The sequence below is a fragment of the Salvelinus alpinus genome, chromosome 12, assembly GCF_045679555.1.
Source record: "Salvelinus alpinus chromosome 12, SLU_Salpinus.1, whole genome shotgun sequence".
Lineage (NCBI taxonomy): Eukaryota > Metazoa > Chordata > Actinopteri > Salmoniformes > Salmonidae > Salvelinus > Salvelinus alpinus.
Window position 1 is genome coordinate 6,980,361 of NC_092097.1, and position 18,224 is coordinate 6,998,584.

Here is an 18,224-nt window from a genome sequence, read left to right on the forward strand (position 1 = left end):
CACTCTGACAGAGCTCCAGAGTTCCTCTGTGGAAATGGGAGAACCTACCAGAAGGACAACCATCTCTGCAGCACTCCACCAATCAGGCCTTTATGGTAGTGGCCAGGCAGAAGTCACTCTTCAGTAAAAGGCACATGACAGCACACTTGGAGATTACCAAAAGGCACCTAAAGACTCTCAGACCATGAGAAACAAGATTCTCTGATCTGATGAAACCATGATTGAACTCTTTGGCCTGAATGCCAAGCGTCACGTCTGGAGGAAACCTGACACCATCCCTATGGTCAGTGGTGGAAAAAGTACCCAATACTTGAGTAAAAGTATAGATACCTTAATAGAAAGTTACTCAAGAAAAAGTGAAAGTCACCCAGTAAAATACTACTTGAGTAAAAGTCTAAAATGATTTGTTTCTAAGTATCAAAAGTAAATGTAATTGCTAAATTATATATTTTTAAGTATCAAAAGTGAAAGTATATATAATTTATTAAGCAAAGCAGAAGGCACCATTTTCCTATTTTTATTTTATTTTAATTGACAGATAGTCAGGGGTACAATCCAACACTCAGACACAATTTACAAATGATGCATTTATATTTAGTGAGTCTGCCAGATCAGAGGCGGTAGGGATGACCACGTGTTCTCTTGATAAGTGCGTGAATTGGACCATTTTCCTGTCCTGCTAAGCATTCATCATGCAACAAGTACTTTAGGGTGTCAGGGAAAATGTATGGAGTAAAAAGTACATTATTTTCTTTAGGAATGTAGTGAAGTAAAAGTAAAAGTAGTCAAAAATATAAATAGTAAAGTACAGATAACCCCAAAAAATTACTTAAGTAGTAATATTTTTACGTTACACCACTGCCTACGTTGAAGCAAGGTGGTGGCAGCATCATAATGTGGGGATCTCCCAGGGACTGGGAGACTAGTCAGGATCGAGGCAAAGATGAATGGAGCAAAGTACAGAGAGCTCCTTGATGAAAACATACTCCAGAGTGCTCAGGACCTCAGACTGGGGTGAAGGTTCACCTTCCAACAGAACAACAACCCTAAGCATGCAGCCAAGACAACGCAGGAGTGGCTCCGGGACAAGTCTCTGAATGTCCTTGAGTGGCCCAGCCAGAGCCCGGACTTGAACCCAATCGAAACTCTCTGGAGAGACCTGTAAATAGCAGCAATGCTCCCCATCCAACCTAACAGAGCTTGAGAGGATCTGCAGAGAAGAATGGGAAAAACTCCAAAAATACAGGTGTGCCAAGCTTGTAGCGTCATACCCAAGAAGACTCGATGCTGTAATCGCTGCCAAAAGTGCTTCAACAAAGTACCGAGTGAAGGGTCTGAATACTTATGTAAATGTGATATTTCAGTTTGTTTTGAATAAATTTGCAAAAATTCTACAAACCAGTTTTTGCTTTGTCATTATGGGATATTTTGTGTTGATTGATGAGGAAATAAAGCAATTTAAGATATTTTAGAATAACGGTGTGATGTAATGAAATGTGGAAAAAGGAACCGGTTCTGAATACTTTCCGAATGCACTGTATGCATCTGTTGGTAACAGATACCTTTAAAAAGGGTAGAGGCGTGGATCAGAAAACCAGTCAGTATCTGTTTTGACCACCTGTTACCTCATGCAGTGCGACACATCTTTGAATAGAGATGATCAGGCTGTTGATTGTGGCCTGTGGAATGTACAGATCCTTGTGCCGTGCATTATCATGCTGAAACATAAGCTGATGAAGGCAGATGAATGGCTCAGCAATTGGCCTCAGGGTCTTGTCACAGTATCTCTATAAAATGCAAATTGGGTTCATTGTCTGTAGCTTATGCTTGTCCATACCATAACTCCACCGCCACCATGGGGCACTCTGTTCACAACGTTGACATCAGCCATACACGTGGTCTGCGCTTGTGATGCCGGTTGGACGTACTGCCAAATTCTCTAAAATTACGTTGGAGGCGGTTTATGGTAGAGAAATTAAAGTTACATTTTCTGGCAACAGCTCTGGAGGACATTCCTGCAGTCAGCATGCCAATTGCAAGCTCCCTCAAAACTTCAGACATCTGTGGCGCTGTGTTACAAAACTGCGCATTTGAGTGGCCTTTTATTGTCCCCAGCACAAGGTGCACCTGTGTAATGATCATGCTGTTTAATTAGCTTCTTGTCAGGTGGATGGGTTATCTTGGCAAAGGAGAAATGCTCACTAACAGGGATGTAAACAAATGTGTGCTCACAATTTGAGAGAAATAAGCTATTTGTGCGTATGGAAAATCTTTTATTTCAGCTCATGAAACACTTTACATGTTGCATTTATATTTTTGTTCAGTGTAGATGATTGTTGAGTTGTGAATGTCAGTGAAATGTAGAGAGGCCCAACCAGGCATATCGCAATATCGTCTATGATATTAAAGCTTTTCTTCTACATATCCTAAGTAATGCCATGGATTCATCGTTTTTTGGGGCCCAAAATAGTGATCTCGGAGGCAAAAAAGGGATGCATAATGTAAGATGCAAACCTCATATTTTAAATGAGTATTAGATTTCAAAACCTTTGACTAACGCTACGCCGTGGAGTTTTGAATAACAATGTGGGAGAAACTTCTATATCAGTGATGGGCAACATTGATGGGGATTAGGGTCACAAAAAAAATCTGAACTCATCACGACGGGCCGCAGTGGCACTCGGGTCAGCGTACCCCCATCCATACCCACAAATCCGGTCAGAGCCAGCCCTAGCCTTTTGGGGGCCCTAAGTGAAATGTTTTAATTGTACCTTGTGTATTCTCTATTTTAACTCCCAAGAGTAAGTTGAGACCCTGTAAATTGAGACCCGACTGAGTTTGTGACAGGTTAAAGGAAATACTCATAGCCTGTTACACATTAAAAAGTATTAGTAAGTTCATAGTATGTGAGGATCTTAAAACATCTAAGGTTAAGAAGATCATGCATTCAGTATTAGTTGATAGAGATTGATAACATTCATATAATTGTGTTAAAATCCGTCAAGCGTACAAAGGGTACGAATTGTGAGAGGAATGTGTAAACGTTATGTTGATTACTTTATTTTGTCGTGGGTGAAAGTGTTAATCTGTGATGTACTAAATGCTCTTAATCTATGAGCCTGAGATCGATTGCTCTGGTCTCCACTCAAGTTCCCGGAGAAATCGCGGTCTTTTCTCATTGCACTAAAAGTTTCAATGAGTAAACAATACAGTATCACTCTCGTGATCTTTTCTCCCCTTTTTCAGGGGCGTAACAAGTTCAATATTGGGAAATTGATCCATGAGCCTACATCCCTGTGCTATATGAACACCAGAAGCTGCTATTTATTACTGCCCAGCAGATGCCCTTAATATGCATTGTGCTTAAAGCTCTCAGAGTAATTAACCGTTTTTCGGCACAATTTGGTGAAAGACCCAAATTCTTCAGAAAAGCCTTTTTTTCCCATCACAAGTTGTTTCACAAGCAGTTCTCCAGAACATAATAATGAACTCATCATCAAGCTTTGATGATTTTAATCAGCTGTGTAGGACTATGTCAAAAAACTAAATGTGCGCCCCTTGGGGCCCCCAGAACAGAGTTTGGGAAACACTGCTCCAGATCAATGAATAGAGGTTATTCTGCTTGTCCAATGACACTCTTATTCTACACTGTCCTTCAGTAGGATTTGTGGAATTGAATCCCATCTGGGCTAGCTTGGGACTCTTTATTCACACAAGTGACTGTGGGCGTGTAGAGTTAAAAAACCATGTCACACTATGGGTTTAACTATGAAACGCTAGTTCTCCTGAGGACATTTCCCCTCTTACCTACTCCTGTATCAAAGCAGCGTTCCTTCTGTAGTAATGTCATCATTACAATTTCACAGTCTCCTCAGAGGAACCATCCCTACGGTTTTATGCCGTCCAAGGCGCAGTCTCAGATATGCCAGCGTTGTGGGTGTAGGGAAGAAAGGAGTGGGAAATGGGCTGATGGAAGAATAGAAAAGGAGGAGAATGTGTGATGATTCATCCAATATCTGCCTCCTCTCTGATATGTCATCCAACAGAAGGGATATTGTGTCAATAGCATGGTGAATTTGTATAAAAGACACTCTTAACATGTTGGTCTGTTTTTGCCTTTTAGTGTCATCTTTGAATACAGGGAAATGTTATAATCAACAGAATTGTATGGATGAGAGAGTCACCAACAAAAATATCTGATTCAAAGAAGCCCTCCAGCTATTTTTGAGCATTTCCTGTTGAAAAACAATATCCCAAGTGTAAATACATGAATGTACACTTAAGGGTAAAAAAACCAAAAAACATATTGAGCAAAATAGTAAAAAGAGCTAATCATTGAGGTGAAAGGAGACTGGAGTGCCACTTTAGGGCCCTACTGTAAGTTCCTAAAGAGATCTAGGACATGTAATCAAGACATGAGATAACATTTTGTGTATGATGTGTAGCAACCTAACAATGGTAGGCACACTAGTACAGTAGGCAGCGTTTCTTACCGAGTATGTTGAAAAGAGGAGTTTGGGAGCTGACTTTCATGCCTTTCGACCTTGGGAGTCCATGGCAACCCTTTTAAATTCAATATGGAGAGGTGAGTAGGGAGGGAGAAGAGGGAGGAGGGAGAGAGAGAGCGTGTGAGATTGAGAAGAAAAAAAATCGTCTCATCATTCCACACATGATTGCAGAAAAAGGAGTTGAGATAGAAAAAGAAAGCAGTGAAAAGCTCAAACCAACATGAATCCCTTCTCTCATATCTAGCCCCTCTGTCACTGTGTGGTGTGTCTCATCGCTTCTACTTTGCTTTATCTTGCAGAAATTCACTCAGCAGCCCGGAGACCTGAGCGGCCTGACCCCCCCCCCCCCCCCCCCCCCTGTGAGGGATCTCCATAGGCAGGGTGGTGAGTTACAGGGGGCAGAGGAGTGCCCACCACGTTGGTCAGACCATGGAGTGAGGAGGAAAGAAGGAGATGCATATGTAAGAAAGGAAGAGGAGATATCCTTTGAAGAGCCGTCTAAATTCATGCTCCTATTATAATTGAGTGCTTCTAAGAGCAAAGCAACATGAGAGGACGCCTGTTCTGTGCCCACTGCTTCAAGAGTTATTATTAAGATTAACCCTCTGGATATAGAGTAGACTAGTGTTCTTTGTGTTCCTGAATCCGCTGGGTTCTAGAGTGTGTCTGGATTTGTGTCTGGGCTGTGGTCATGGGGTCTCAGCCCCAGGGGTGTGCTCTGCATCGGACTGGCAGGATCTGTCACAGAGGCAGCCTGATCAGGCTCTTACTCCTTCTTTACTGCTCTCTCACGGCCGCCCAAGCCGCTAAACCCAAAGTCCCGAGCGGCACACACCTCAACTCCATCCGCATCGACGGGGATATCTCCCTGGGAGGCCTGTTCCCCGTGCACTCCAGGGGCAACGAAGGCAAGGCCTGCGGGGAGCTGAAGAAGGAGAAGGGGATCCATCGTCTGGAGGCCATGCTGTTCGCCCTGGACCGTATCAACAACGACCATTCCCTGCTTCCCAATATCACGCTGGGGGCGCGCATCCTAGACACGTGTTCCCGGGATACCCACGCCCTGGAGCAGTCACTCACCTTCGTCCAGGCTCTCATCGAGAAGGATGGGACGGACGTCAAGTGTCTCGGCGGGGGGGCACCCATCATCACCAAGCCTGAGAGGGTGGTGGGAGTCATCGGAGCCTCGTCCAGCTCTGTGTCTATCATGGTGGCCAACATACTGCGGCTCTTCAAGGTAAGGACCACACCTTGGTGGTGATTTACTACTTCTGTGTGTGTGTGTGTGTGTGGTTGTGGTTTGTTTGCAGTGTTAGAGTGAGTATCTGATGTATGTACACTGTGGTGTTTGTTCCATGTTAGCTCTAGTTGGGAATGTTATCCTCATTCCTGGGAAAACATTCTATTCTCTGTTCAAACACAATTTGGTACCCTGATATTTGGAAAGAAGAGCATGAGTAAATAATGACAGAGACATGTGGCTCAGTTTGCAGATTATGGTGCTTGTAACGCCAGGGTTGTGCGTTCGATTCCCACAGGGAACCAGTATGAAAGAAAGTATGAAAATATATGCACTCTACTGTAAGTGACAGTGGATAAGAGTTTCTGCTAAATGACTAAAAAACAAATAATGTAAATCTTGAGAAAAAAAATCTTCTTCCACACCATAGTTCCCATAATCCTAAAGTAATGCCATTGGCCATCTCAATCTGAGGACTGCTAAATTGTCACAATTATTGCCTCTAACCCAAAGAGTTGGATAGATGGCACACATGCAAAGATAGGCGATGCACTCTAGTACATCTCTATGCTGTCAACATACTAAATAATAGGATGCATCATTAGTTGATTTCATTGTCTGCTCATAGAACAATAACAGTTTCTCTTTCGACTTGGATTCATTACTTTGATTGACCCCATGATAGGAAAAGTCATTTTCATCCACATGCGGTCCTTGTTCATAGCACATACCAATCCCACGGTTTCACTGATTTATAAGCACAGTCCACCCAGCCCTAGAAATAACTTCGTAATTGCTTTCTCTGATCTGTTTATGCTGCGTCTTCTGTTGCTCAGGTTTGATAGGTGATGTTGGCTCATTGAGTCATTTCTTCCTTTTGATAAGACATGTGTTGCCTTTACTCTCTTGGAAGTCATGCATTCAGGCTGTGTTTTAAGGCCAGTTGGATATTTTGCATATCTATTACTAAACATCTCACTAATTGTGACTCGTTTCAGGGAACTAGGCATATGTTGTGGGTCACTACTTCACAGGAGAGCCATCTGAATGCAGACTTTTTAAATGAAATCAAAATGCGTTTTTTTGGAAGAAATGCCTTCTGGAACATGTGAACTTTCATGTGCCTTAAGAACAAACTTGTATGCCATCTGTAAATATGATTAAAATTGTTAAATTACATGCCTAGTTGGTTTAGTCACAGAAAAAGGCCGCTAGTCATGATTGGCTGAGATAATGAGTGGGCTGGACATGCCGAGAGATGAGTTCGGATTGGTCTGCCATATAGCACACTTCTGTCTGTTTTAGCTGGTTAGTATGTGTTGGTAATCCTGTCTAACGCAGCTTTTTCAAAACTATATTGCGAAGTAGAACTGCTTAAGTGTTGCTCTCCACTTTCTGGAGGACCGAGTTTTGAAATCAGTGGAATTAGAGTATGATAGCTAATGAGATGGTGAAAACACCTGTCTCCAGATTACATCTTCAAACTAAGGGCAACCATAGCAACCGTGACAGGGAGAAGCGTCCATCCATGATGTATACGGTAAGATAGTCTACACCCTAAAAAGAAAAGGTTCCTGGAGTATCATTTAGGGGTTCTTCAAATTTAAACTGTGGGGGAACCCTTATAATTTCTTTGAATAACCCATTTTAATGGATCCTTGAAGAACCTTTTGGGGTAAATTTTTTAACTAACCCACCTCCCCTATTATTGTTAATAATAATAATAATAATAATACACATAACAATAATAACACAATATTTTAGTCCTCAGTGTTTATTATGATCTTAATGGCAGAGCAGAATTAAAAATCTAAAGATAAGCTAAACTCCCAGCAGAGCCCCAAGTCCAATGGGTATATCCTCTGCCCTGTTGATGTTATTGTGTTGATGTTCTCCTTATCCATTGCCAGAATGATTTTGCAGTGCATGGTGATCGGACAGGTTTCATGTTATATTCATCAGAGGTGTAGGGATGGTGAAGTCTGTGAATCCCAAAAATGTGGTAGTTATCTTTTACTTGGTACTCATCCCGGATCCGGGAGCACCCCCCACAGTAAAAAAGCTGACTAGCATAGCCTAGCATAGCGTCACAAGTAAATACTAGCATCTAAATATCATTAAATCACAAGTCCAAGACACCAGATGAAAGATACAGATCTTGTGAATCCAGCCATCATTTCTGATTTTTAAAATGTTTTACAGGGAAGACACAATATGTAAATCTATTAGCTAACCACGTTAGCAAAAGACACCACTTTTTTTACTCCACCAGTTTTTTACTCCATCAGTAGCTATCACTAATTCGACTAAATAAAGATATATATAGCCACTAACCAAGAAACAACTTCATAAGATGACAGTCTGATAACATATTTATGGTATAGCATATGTTTTTTTAGAAAAATGTGCATTTTTCAGGTATAAATCACAGTTCTACATTGCAGCTGCAATCTGAAATAGCGTTGGAAGCAGCCGGAATAATTACAGAGACCGACGTCAATTACCAAAATCCTCATCCTAAAACATTTCTGAAAAATACACAGCCTACAGCAATTGAAAGACACAGATCTTGTGAATCCAGACAATATTTCAGATTTTCTAAGTGTTTTACAGGGAAGACACAATATGTAAATCTATTAGCTAACCACGATAGCAAAAGACACCACTTTTTTTCTCCACCATTTTTTTCCTGCATCAGTAGCTATCACTAATTCGACTAAATAAAGATATATATAGCCACTAACCAAGAAACAACTTCATAAGATGACAGTCTGATAACATATTTATGGTATAGCATATGTTTTTTTTAGAAAAATGTGCATATTTCAGGTATAAATCACAGTTCTACATTGCAGCTGCAATCTGAAATAGCGTTGGAAGCAGCCGGAATAATTACAGAGACCGACGTCAATTACCAAAATACTCATCCTAAAACATTTCTGAAAAATACACAGCATACAGCAATTGAAAGACACAGATCTTGTGAATCCAGACAATATTTCAGATTTTCTTAGTGTTTTACAGCGAAAACACAATATATCGTTATATTAGCATACCACATGAGCTAACATCACCCCAGCATTGAATCAAGGCAAAAGGGGCGATAACGTTATCGCCACCAAAATATATTAATTTTTTCACTAACCTCAGAATTCTTCAGATGACAGTCCTGTAACATCATATTACACAATGCATATAGAGTTTGTTCGAAAATGTGCATATTTAGCATCACAAATCGTGGTTATGCAATGTAATCTGTCAAAACATGGCATGCATTCTGGCCGGCGCCATCTTGGAAAGGCACCTAAGTTTACGATTATTTATCGATTAGATTGACAAAAAAAATACAGGTTGGACAGCTAATGAAAGATGCATTGGTTATTAATGCAACCGCTGATTTAGATTTTTAAAATTTACGTTACTAGACATACATTGTGAGTTACAGCCAGACTAGTGCCTCAAAAAATTAACGACAACTGCGTTTACATTTTTCCACATAAATACGGAATAAAATATTAAACAGCTCTTACTTTTGGACGAGCTTCCATCAGTATCTTGAGCAATGTGTCCTTTGTCCAAAAGAATCGTTGCTTTGTTGTAAAACGACCTCTTCAACTTCGGAACTAGCAGCTAACGATAGCTACACGGCACACACATGTCCAAATCCTCAAACGCAATACTAAGGAAATTCCGAAAAATAGCAATATACTCGCATAAACTGATATAAATCGGTTTCAAATAACTTCGTTATGATGTTTCTAACACCTATATCGAATTAAATCACAGACGGATATATCTTTGGTCAATAACGAGAGCTTTTGAGCATGCCATTCTGATGTCCTCTCTTTCGCCTTGGCGAGCGTCGAAAAGAAGGGACATCTCACTCCATTGCCTTTTATAAACTCTGAGAAACACGTAGAGACACCATTCCACTTCTCATTGGTTACTGACATCCAGGGGAAGGCGGGTGCAGTTCATTTCGATCCATAGGGCACACACAGAGTTTTAAACTGATCCGAGATCAGAGACTATTTTTCAGACCTTCGCATGTCCTGTCATGACTTTCGCTGTAGAAAGAGTTCTGGTTCACCCACAGACATAATTCAAACGGTTTTAGAAACTAGAGATTGTTTTCTATCCAATAGTAATAATAATATGCATATTGTACGAGCAAGAATTGAGTACGAGGCAGTTTAATTTGGAAATGTAAAAAAATAAATAGTGCTAACAGCTCCCCCTATTGACAAAAGGTTTTAAACAGATGATTAACAAAATATGCACACGGCAGTATTCATACCTTGGTTTTTGTGGTGAATGTGAATGAAAAACTGTTTTGATAATGGTTTTCATACACATACCTTGTAGAGGTAATGTAGAGGCCTATGGGATATTCATTGACGATGTAAGGAAGGAGGATGGTAAATGTGATCTACATACCACCAATACCAATTGAAATACCTTTTGATATGCCTCGTCTGTATACCTGCAGACACAGACACAAAAGTCAACAGTTCAGTCATCTGCACCCAATACAGCTAGCCTTCAACATATTCTTATAGCCTACATATTCTTACCTTTTTGTTGATTGATATCCGTTGAATTGTGTCCATTTTCTGTTTTACAAAGATTTGCACAAATATGAAAAGATAGATGGCATAATATCAATTTATATCATACATGGGACAAACCTTACCTTAAATTGAGGAGATCCTCACGTTCTTTACAAGTGTTTCAGTTGGGCAGCTTGGTTCCTGCAAGAACCCCCACCAACTAAGGAGGTTCCTCGATGAACCCCACCTCCTACGGGGTTCTTTGGGGACCATTTTTAGTGCCAAGAAGCCGAAGGTTCTTCTAGGAACCTCCTTAGTTGGTTCTTGGAACAATCTTAGAAGAACCCTTGCTGAACCCCTAATTTGTAGAGTGTAGCTAGTTACCTTTTCAGATATTACACGTTTCTAATTGACAGAAAGTTGTTTTCATGTTTTCACGTTATGTGTATGATCTTATTATTCGTATCTCAGAGCTCTTCTTTGTCTACACATATTGAGCATCGTTCACACCCTCTTAAGCTTTAGCCACACCCATCTCGTATCTCAGAGCCATTTGCTTTGCTAACATTGAACCTGGTTGGTTAGCTACCTGCGCTTTCATGCAAGGTAGTAACGTCATGAGTTGGGACTATAGTTCATTGTTTACCTAGCCATGTCTTAACAAAAGACTCCAATATGCAAGTAACCATTTCAATAGAATATCACTGCGACAACTGTTGATAGACGTAGCTGGTAAATTCGCTCTAGCTATCTACTTGGATTTCAGAGCACCATTGTATGAGTGTGCCAGAGAGCAGAATAACTGACGAATTTACGAACGCTCAACACCCGTTGACTATGGCTAGTGTCAGTAAACGTTGGCAAAAAGCGTAAATTGTTGCCAGCAGCACAGTTGCAGTCACCAACGCTCAGGATAACATAAAAACAGCCTAACCAGCTCTGCTAGGGCGAGTAAAATGGTCAGTAAGCTGTTCTCTCATTTGTGTCTAGAAGTAGCTAGCAAGCTAGCCAACTTTAGCCAGTTAGCTTGGGTACTTGACTGCTGTTGTTAGGACAGAACGCTCGGATCAACCCTTAAAGAGATGGGTGTGGCTAAAGCTTAAGAGGGTGTGAACGATGCTGAATATGTGTAGACAAAGAAGAGCTCTCCAATAGGTACCAAAACATTCAAAGGCCATTTTCTCAAAAGTGAGGTTACAAGTTTGTCAACTTTCAAAGCAGAATTACTTTTCCATTGTTCCTCAAATGCAGTGTATACCATTTTGTAGCTTTGTGTCTCTGATTTTATCCAATGTAAAAAACACAATTTCAAACTTTGCTACATATGACCGAATCAAGGAGGTCGGTCACAATTGTGATCATTGTAGTACATAAGCTCTCCCTCGCTCTCCATTTGGCAAATCTGACCAGAACTCTATCCTCCTGATTCCTGCTTTGCAAGCAAAACTCAAACAGGAAGTACCAATGCTCAATATGGAAATGGTCCGATGAAGCGGATGTACGGACATATCTTAACCAGAAGCCATGGATTACAGGCAACATCCACACTGAGCTAAAGGCTAGAGCTGCCACTTTCAAGGAGCGGGACACTAATCCGGATGCTTAAAAGAAATCCCGCTACGCACTCCGAAGAACCATCAAACAGGTAAAGCGTCAATACAGGACTAAGATCAAATCCTACTACACCGGCTCTGACACTCGTTGTATGTGGTAGGGCTTGCAAACGCTCAGGGATTACAAAGGGAGACCCAGCCGCGAGCTGCCCAGTGACGTGAGTTTACCAGATGAGCTAAATGCCTTCTATTCTCACTTTTGAGGCAAGCAACACTGAAACATGCATGAGAGCACCAGCTGTTCCGGACAACTGTGTGATCACGCTCTCCGTAGCCATTGTAAGACCTTTAAACAGATTAACATTCACAAGGCCGCAGGGCCAGACGAATTACCAGGACGTGTACTCAGAGCATGCGCTGATCAGCTGGCAAGTGTCTTCAGATTTTCAACCTCTCCCTAACCCAGTCTGCAATACCTACATGTTTCAAGAAGACCACCATAGTCCCTGTGCCCAAGAACGCCAATGTAACCTGCCTAAATGACTACCGCCCCATAGCACCCAAATCTTTAGCCATGAAATGCTTTGAATGGCCGGCCATGGCTCACAACACCATCATCCCAGAAACCCTGGACCCACACTAATTCGCATACCGCTCAAACAGATCCACAGATGTTGCAATATCTATTGCACTCCACACTTCCCTTTCCCACCTGTACTCCGTTCACCCATGACTGCGTGGCCACGTAGGACTCCAACACCATGATTAGGTTTGCCGACAACATGACGGTGGTATGGCTGATCACTAATGACGATGAGACAACCTATAGGGAGGATGTCAGAGACCTGGTGGTGTGGTGACAGGACAACGACCTCTCCCTCAACGTGAGCAAGACAAGGGAGCTGACCGTGGGCTACAGGAAAAGGAGGGGAGAGCACGCCTCCATTTACATCGACGGGGCTGTAGTGGAGCGGATCGAGACCTTCAAGTTCCCTGGTGTCCACATCACTAAGGACCTTTTAATGGTCCAAACACACCAACGCAGTAAAGAGGAGGTCCTAACAATGCCTATTCCCCCTCGGGAGGCTGAAAAGATTTGGCATGGGAGCGCACATCCTCAAAACATTGTACAGCTGCACCATTGAGAGCATCCTGACTGGCTGCATCACCGCTTGCTATGGCAACTGCTCAGCATCCGACCGCAAGGCACTACAGAGGGTAGTGCTTATGACCCAGTACAAGTCTGGGACCAAAGGTCTCCTTAACAGCTTCTACCCTCAAGCCATACGACTGCTGAACATTTGATCATATGGCTACCTGGACTATTTGCATTGACCCCCTTATTTTATTTGTATATATATAAAAATATTGCACCAACTCTCTTACCCAGGCTCTATGTACACTCACTGGATTCTAAACACAGACTCACACATACTACACTGACAGTCCAACACACACACACACACACACACACACACACACACACACACACACACACACACACACACACACACACACACACACACACACACACACACACACACACACACACACACACACACACACACACACACACACACATTCCCTCCCACTCTTCATATATGTTGCTGCTACTCTGTTATTATCTATGCCTAATCACTTTACCCCCACCTACATGTTACCTCAATTACCTCAACTACACTGTACCCCTGCATATTGACTCAGTACCGGTACCCCTTGTATATAGCCTCGTTATTGCTATTTTATTGTGTTACTATTTTTCCTTTCCCTTTAGTTTAGCAATTTTTTTTTAAGGGCTCTAAGGTAAGGTTTACATTTAGTAAGGTTTACTACACCTATTGTATTTGGTGCATGTGACAAATAATAATTCATAAAAAATAAGATAAGACAGCCACTTCCAACAATTTCTTCTCTGTATCTCAGATCCCTCCCTGTACTGTAGTTGCATGATTCACCATGAAGACTGGTGGCTCAGTTATGGGTATTTCACACAAGCAAAGTGGCAGAGGGCTGTGATCAAAGCAAGCTCCTGTGGATGTGGCAGGGAGCATGAGGGATGTGGCTGTGACAGTCCTGGGGCTTATGTGCTGCCATAGGCACCTTGAACGCTCCCAGCTGATTCCACCACAACAGGGCTATACAGTACCAACCAGGAGGGGTGTATTCTCCATCCTCTTCAGCCTGGCTGTAAGCATAGCCCTGAGTGAGCCAAGCATGATGGGATGCTCACACACACAAACACACACTTCTTACGCGTAATGTGCAGTAATGAACATCTCCAACAGCAGTCTCTGATCCCATTCACACAGGGAAGCCTTTTGGAAGTCCTGCATCATTAACACTCTTCCACTCTTCATTACCGTATATAGGAGGTAGCTCTACATATTTAATTTGTCTCACTCTGATCTCTTCTCCCCTACCCCCTTTCATAGGAGGTAGCCCTACATATTTAATTTGTCTCACTCTGATCTCTTCTCCCTCTACCCCCTTTACTCTCCTACATGACCCCCATCAGCCTAACCGCATAATCAAACAGTCGTGTGATGTAGGTACAGTTCGATCCGGATGTGTTGAGGGACCTGAAGTTGGCCACATGTTGAGTCAACACTCTCCTCATTCATAGGGATGACTACAGTACAGTGCCTGCTTTCTTAGGAGTGCCTGCTTACCAGCTGAAACAATTCGGTAGAGTTCGTGCATATATTATGATGACGTTTTGTGACATTTCTGTTCGTGTTGGACTTCGGTGAGTTTTTTTTGGCTGTTCAGGCACACCATTTTTTTCTGGAGGCAAGCCGAAGTTCAGAGCCAAAGTCTATGTTGCTTAGCTTCACTGGGATAGGTGGCAGTATTTTCACGTCCGGATGAAAAGCGTGTCCAAAGTAAACTGCCTGCTACTCAGGCCCAGAACCTAAGATATGCATATTATTAGTAGATTTGGATAGAAACACTCTGAAGTTTCTAAAACTGTAAGAATCATGTCTGTGAGTATAACAGAACTTATTTGGCAGGCGAAACCCCGAGGACAAACGATTCAGATTTTTTGGTTGTTGAGGTCACTCCACTCTCTTGTCAATGTGTTTTCATTGGGAATCCAGATTTCCAAGGGACTTTCTTGCAGTTCCTATCGCTTCCACTGGATGTCAACAGTCTTTAGAACTTGGTTGAGGTTTTTCCTTTGAGAAATGAAGAAGTAACACTGTTCAGAATGAGGGTAGAGGGAAGTGTACTCTTTGTTAGAGGCGCGTGACCTGAAAGCTAGCTACACATTGTTTTCCTTATTTACGTTAAAAAATACCTAAAGTTGTATTACAAAAGTTGTTTGAAATGTTTGGACAAACCTTACAGGTAACTTTTGAGATATTTTGTAGTCACGTTGTGCAAGTTGGAACCGGTGTTTTTCTGGATCAAACGCGCCAAATAAATGGACATTTTGGATATATATCGACGGAATTAATCGAACAAAAGGACCATTTGTGATGCTTATGGGACATATTGGAGTGCCAACAGAAGAAGCTCGTCAAAGGTAAGCCATGAATTATATCTTTATTTCTGCGTTTTGTGTCGCGCCTGGAGGGTTGAAATATGATGGTCTGTGTTTGTTTGCTTGCTTGGGTGCTATCCTTAGATAATAGCATCGTTTGCTTTCGCCGTAAAGCATTTTTGAAATTTGACACGTTGGCTGGATTCACAATAAGTGTAGCTTTAATTTGGTATATTGAATGTGTGATTTCATCAAAGTAAAACTTTTATAGTAATTTATTTGAATTTGGCGCTCTGCATTTTCACTGGATGTTGGCCAGTTGGAACGCTAGCGTCCCACATATCCCAGAGAGGTTAGTCGGTGATTGGTCAACAGTAGAGATTCTTCAATAAAGTCTTTGTTGTCATTCAACGAGAGACAACTTGTTTTCATGTACATTTTTTCATAGAAAAATACTGCACAAAACAACTTAGATGCGACACTAAGATTTCTTCGGCAAAAACTTCAAAAATTAATGACAGATATATTAGATTAATCCTGGCTATTTTGAGGAAGTGTATACTGGCTATGGCATCTCAAAATGGACAAACGGGACTATTGCTACTTTTTTTCACATTTTTCAAGCGAAGGGCTTAATTAATTAACCTCTTGAGAATACAGGGGGTGCTATTTTCGCATTAGCATAATTTGCTCTACAGATTAAACTGCCTCTTATTCAATTATTGCTCTTACTATATGCATATAAATAATACCATTGGAAAGAAAACAATCCCTAGTTTCTAAAACCGTTTCAATTTTGTCTCTGAGTGATACAGAAGTCATTCCACAGCACTTTCCATGACCAAGAACATAAAATCAAGATGTGTTATGCTGGCTTCAAAGCTCTGCCTATATATGGTCGTGCCCCCTATGACCAGAAACACACTTCATTCGCCTTCCTCTGGTTGTCAAGAGGACGTCAGAGGAGAAATTCTTTGTTTATCTGGGACTGACGTGAAATAGGACCCATTTCTTTGGCGTGACCGACAACTTCCGGTTTGCTGAATGCTCGAATTTGAGCTGCGTTTGTGTACTGTTTTGCTGGCGTTATGTATGCAAACTATCTCCGTGTCGAATTTTGTTTGATACATGTGACCATATCATCGTAATGTATGTTTTTTCAATATAGTTTAATCAGATTATTTGAATTTTTCCGGGAGTTTTGCGGTGTTCCGTTGTCAGATTGTATTTACGTTTGAGAAATCCGTGCCACTCGACCGGTACCTGTGCTAAATGGAGTGGGCAAGGAAGAATTCTGAACGGAACCAACGACTCATCTTGACAAAGGACACTTTGATCAACATTCTGATGAAAGATCAGCCATAGTAAGACCCAATTTACAATGTTATATCATATCTGTTGTGCATGTGAACTGGACGTGGGCGCCTAGCCGAATCTGCCTGGTAAAAATATCGTGTCCTTCGCTAACGTGGTTAGCTAATAGATTTACATATTGTGTCTTCCCTGTAAAACATTTTAAAAATCTGAAATGGTGGCTTTATTCACAAGACCTGTATCTTTCATCTGGTGTCTTGGACTTGTGATTTAATGATATTTAGATGCTACAAGTTACTTGTGACGCTATGCTAGCTATGCTACTCAGTGGGGTGAGTTGGGGGGTGCTACCGGATCAGGGTTGGTGACTCGTGAGAAGTTTTAAGGGAGAATGCAAGCACACTCCTTCAGTTCAGCTAGGGGCCAGCTGAACTGAAGCATGCTGACACCTTTAGGTCTCACTGCTGAACATCAGAGGTATTCACAGCAGTGGAGGCTCCTCAGAGGAGGAATGGGAGGAACATCCTCCTCAGTGAACTTCATAAAAATTGTAAAACATTTAAAAAGTTATCATTTTTAGATAAAACTATACTAAATATATTCACGTCGCCAAATCATTGATTAAACACACTGTTTTGCAATGAAGGTCTACTCTGTAGGGTAGCACCATGGTGTAGCCGGAGGACAACTAGCTTTCGTCCTCCTCTTGATACATTGACTTCAATACAAAACCTAGGAGGCTCATGGTTCTCACCCCCTTCCATAGACTTACAAAGTAATTACGACAACTTCCGGAGGACATCCTCCAACCTATCAGAGCTCTTGCAGCATGAACTGACATGTTTTCCATCTAATCAAAGGATCAGAGAATGAATCTTGTACTGAAAGCATAAGCTACAGCTAGCTAGCACTGCATACAATGTGGTGAGTAGACTCAAAGAGAGATAAAGACATTAGTTGAACAGTTTTTAACAGATTTAATCAAAAAGGAAGGAGAAAGAGAATTTGTAATTTCACTTTCACTTCCTAGCAAATGCAGCTAGCTAGCTAGTTTAGCATACTCAAACAGAGGGATGCTATTTCAGCTATCTGGCTATGACTACCCAACACAACACTGGAACTCTTCCAAGTCAAGGTAAGCTTTTGGTACACCTGGGCCCGCCGGTGTAACTGCTAAACTGCTTATTGAACTGTTTACTGACTGTACACTGTAACGTTACTGCATGGTTATAGCGTGTTTACTAACGCATTAGTCAACATAGCTAAAATAACTATAACGTTACTTTAGCTAATGGTAACAACGATTTAGGCTGTGTCTAGCAGTTATGATATGTTTGTCTTGGAGAGATTTTTTCACCTGGTCACATACAGCTGATGTATTGTTCATTGAAGTCCACAAGCGACGGGAAAAAGTGAGGGGGACGAGAGCGAATAGATGCGAGAAGGTATACAACATGGCTGCTATGAAAGTGAACTGCGTTTACGAGTGATCAGGGGTGTATTCATTCCACTATTTCTATTGTAAAAAAAACCAGAAGCAAATGGAACGAAACGGGGATAAACATACCTGAACTT

General features: G+C 41.6%; 1 protein-coding gene across 3 annotated transcripts in view; it reads left to right on the top strand.

Moving 5' to 3' along the window:
* The window catches only part of LOC139535405 (metabotropic glutamate receptor 4-like), a 332,761-nt gene that overhangs the window by 64,790 nt on the left and 249,747 nt on the right, over window positions 1-18,224 (top strand). For all 3 annotated transcript variants that reach the window (XM_071334772.1, XM_071334769.1, XM_071334770.1), the window contains exon 2: window positions 4,808-5,745. In XM_071334772.1, the coding sequence (XP_071190873.1) occupies window positions 5,200-5,745 (546 nt within the window). In that variant the 5' untranslated portion in view covers window positions 4,808-5,199. The remainder of the gene's footprint in view (window positions 1-4,807; window positions 5,746-18,224) is intronic.